Source organism: Procambarus clarkii, chromosome 33 (assembly GCF_040958095.1).
Source record: "Procambarus clarkii isolate CNS0578487 chromosome 33, FALCON_Pclarkii_2.0, whole genome shotgun sequence".
NCBI classification, from domain to species: Eukaryota; Metazoa; Arthropoda; class Malacostraca; order Decapoda; family Cambaridae; genus Procambarus; species Procambarus clarkii.
Genome location: NC_091182.1, coordinates 22,259,243 through 22,261,781, shown reverse-complemented (window position 1 = coordinate 22,261,781; position 2,539 = coordinate 22,259,243). Strand labels below are relative to the sequence as shown.

General features: G+C 48.9%; 1 protein-coding gene across 1 annotated transcript; it reads left to right on the top strand.

The window, feature by feature from the left end:
* The first annotated feature begins 253 nt into the window (after positions 1-253).
* Positions 254-1,393, top strand: LOC123765352 (uncharacterized). The gene is made up of 2 exons (XM_045753900.2): positions 254-345; positions 538-1,393. The coding sequence occupies exons 1-2, from the start codon at positions 337-339 to the stop codon at positions 1,006-1,008; spliced, it is 480 nt and encodes a 159-aa protein (XP_045609856.2). The 5' UTR covers positions 254-336; the 3' UTR covers positions 1,009-1,393.
* The last annotated feature ends 1,146 nt before the right edge of the window (positions 1,394-2,539 follow it).

Sequence of the window (2,539 nt, the reverse complement as noted above, 5' to 3'; positions counted from 1 at the left end):
TACACCACCCTCTTCCCTCCCCTTCACACCCTTCCTTCCCCTACACCACCACCTTCCCACCCCTACACCACCCCTTCCCTCCCCTTCACCACCCTCTTCTCTTCCCCTTCCCTCCCCTACACCACCCCTTCCCTCCCCTACACCACCCCCTTCCCTCCCTTACACCACCCCTTCCCACCCCTACACCACCCCCTTTAGGATGTATATGAAGGTCGTGTCTGGGCCCCGCCCTGGCCTGACGTCAGCACACCGCCGCTACATAAGGGGCTGCGGCCAGTGTCCTCCACCACAAGCTGTACACCGCCTGTACCTCGCCAGTACCTCGCCGCCACCATCATGAAGTCTGTGAGTTACTCCTGACGTAGACATAAACGCACACGTTGGTGACGTTAAAACGTCTCGGCGTCACGTCTCTTAATTAATGTTCAGGTTTAGTGTTGTCTTGATACGATTATTGTGACATATACCGTTATGACTTGTGACTCACGCCAGCCTCTGGTCTCCATAGTTACCGTATATGCTTGCGTTTGTCCCCAGCTGGTGATCCTGTGTGTTATGGCCGCCTGCGCCTCCGCCCAGGTGGTTGTGCCCGGTGCCGTGGCTTACCGAGCCCCGTCCTACGACTCCGCCATCATCCAGAGTCATCGCCTGGGCGGCAACTTCGCCTACTCCACCAACGAGGCCCACGCATACGCCGTGCAGACCCCCGTCATCGGCCAGCACATTGTTCCCGTCGGCGTCACCTACACGCAAGGAACCCCCATCGTCAAGAGCTCCACTGGGTACATCACGCAACAGATACCCCACTACGGCTACACCTTTCCCAGAGTTGCCACAATTTCACAGGTAGCTCCCATCCCACAGGTAGCTGCCTTCCCACAGGTGGCTACCTTCCCACAGGTGGCTGCATATAGCGCCCTTCCCTACACCTATGTCCTTGGGCCTGCTAAATCTGAAGCAGCTCCCGAACCCACAGCAGCAAAAGAGCCCATCGTTGACACCCTTTAAGGCACCTTACGACTCATTCGTTTTTGCGCTCAGTTCTCGACTACTTTCCTTCTGTTGATTGTTCTCTGTAGTCTATAGACTTCATACTATGTTCGGTCATGGACGCATCTTAGCGTAAGACTGTATTAGCCCATGAATATCTTCGGTTTGGACTGGCTAAGCGTTGGGGTAGGAGTACCTTGGCGTGGGCGCGTCATGTCGTGGACGTGTCATGGTGCGGGCACATCTTAGTGTGGTTGCGTCTGGGTGCGCGCCCATCATGGCGCCTAGGGCAGTGACAGAGCCCAAGAGGGTTGGTCGCTGCACCTTGTACAGATCCGGTGTACAGACCTGTATAATAAGATGCAATATATTAACAAAAAAATAAATATTTATGCTACCATAAGATTTTATTTTCCCCTAGTTTGAAAACAGTCTGTCAAGAAAAAGTAAAAATATAATGTCCCATTAAATTGTAATAAATTATCCCAGTTAAATGTCCTAGTAAGATGGAGAACACAAGCGTTGAACATAGTAATGGGACATCTTGCTTTCTTAATGTCCCTCTGGGTCATTGACTAGACGAAATCCTCGGTAAAGCTGACTTCACTGACATTGCTCAACTTGTATTATTGTATTGGCATCCTGACTGATAAGGATACGTAGGACAATTGATATTTTCTGTGTCGCTGAGGATGGTAAATAATCTTAGAGGTCGGAGCCGGTCGGCCGAGCGGACAGCACGCTGGACTTGTGATCCTGTGGTCCTGGGTTCGATCCCAGGCGCCGGCGAGAAACATTGGGCAGAGTTTCTTTCACCCTATGCCCCTGTTACCTAGCAGTAAAATAGGTACCTGGGTGTTAGTCAGCTGTCACGGGCTGCTTCCTGGGGGTGGAGGCCTGGTCGAGGACCGGGCCGCGGGGACACTAAAAAGCCCCGAAATCATTTCAAGATAACCTCAAGAAGGTTTGGCGCCGTATTTGGTTACTTACTAACCTGTTCGACCTATTATCGAGTCTTTGTGCGACGCTAGATGGACCGTAATTATATATTATATTCATCTACTAAGCCTTTCCCTCACAGGAGAACAGTTTGCACGTGTGGAAGTGTGAATACCATGAGTAAACGGAATACGACGGTGAATGAACACTAGGTTACAAGATTGTATCCTTTTGTTAAATTGTCTGACTGCCTATTTTAAATTATCTATATATCTAGTCATAAAAGTATTTGTATGTACGTCTGGTAACATACTACATGTGTAAAGGAAGAAATGTATATGCTTATCACTCAGAATGTTCGGTAATATATGTTTTTGTTTGTGATGTGTGTCTGCATATATATGAACACGTTGTACTGAACGGGGTGAGGACAGCTTGAGCTACCTCATCCCTTTATGTGTATTTTATTTCAATAAAATTTCAATTTCAACCCTGTCTCATAACCAAGTCGCAAGTGTATACTTGAATGAATACCTTCTGGCATATAAGAACATAAGAATAAAGGTAACAGCAGAAGGCCTATTGGCCCATACGAAGCAGCTCCTATCTA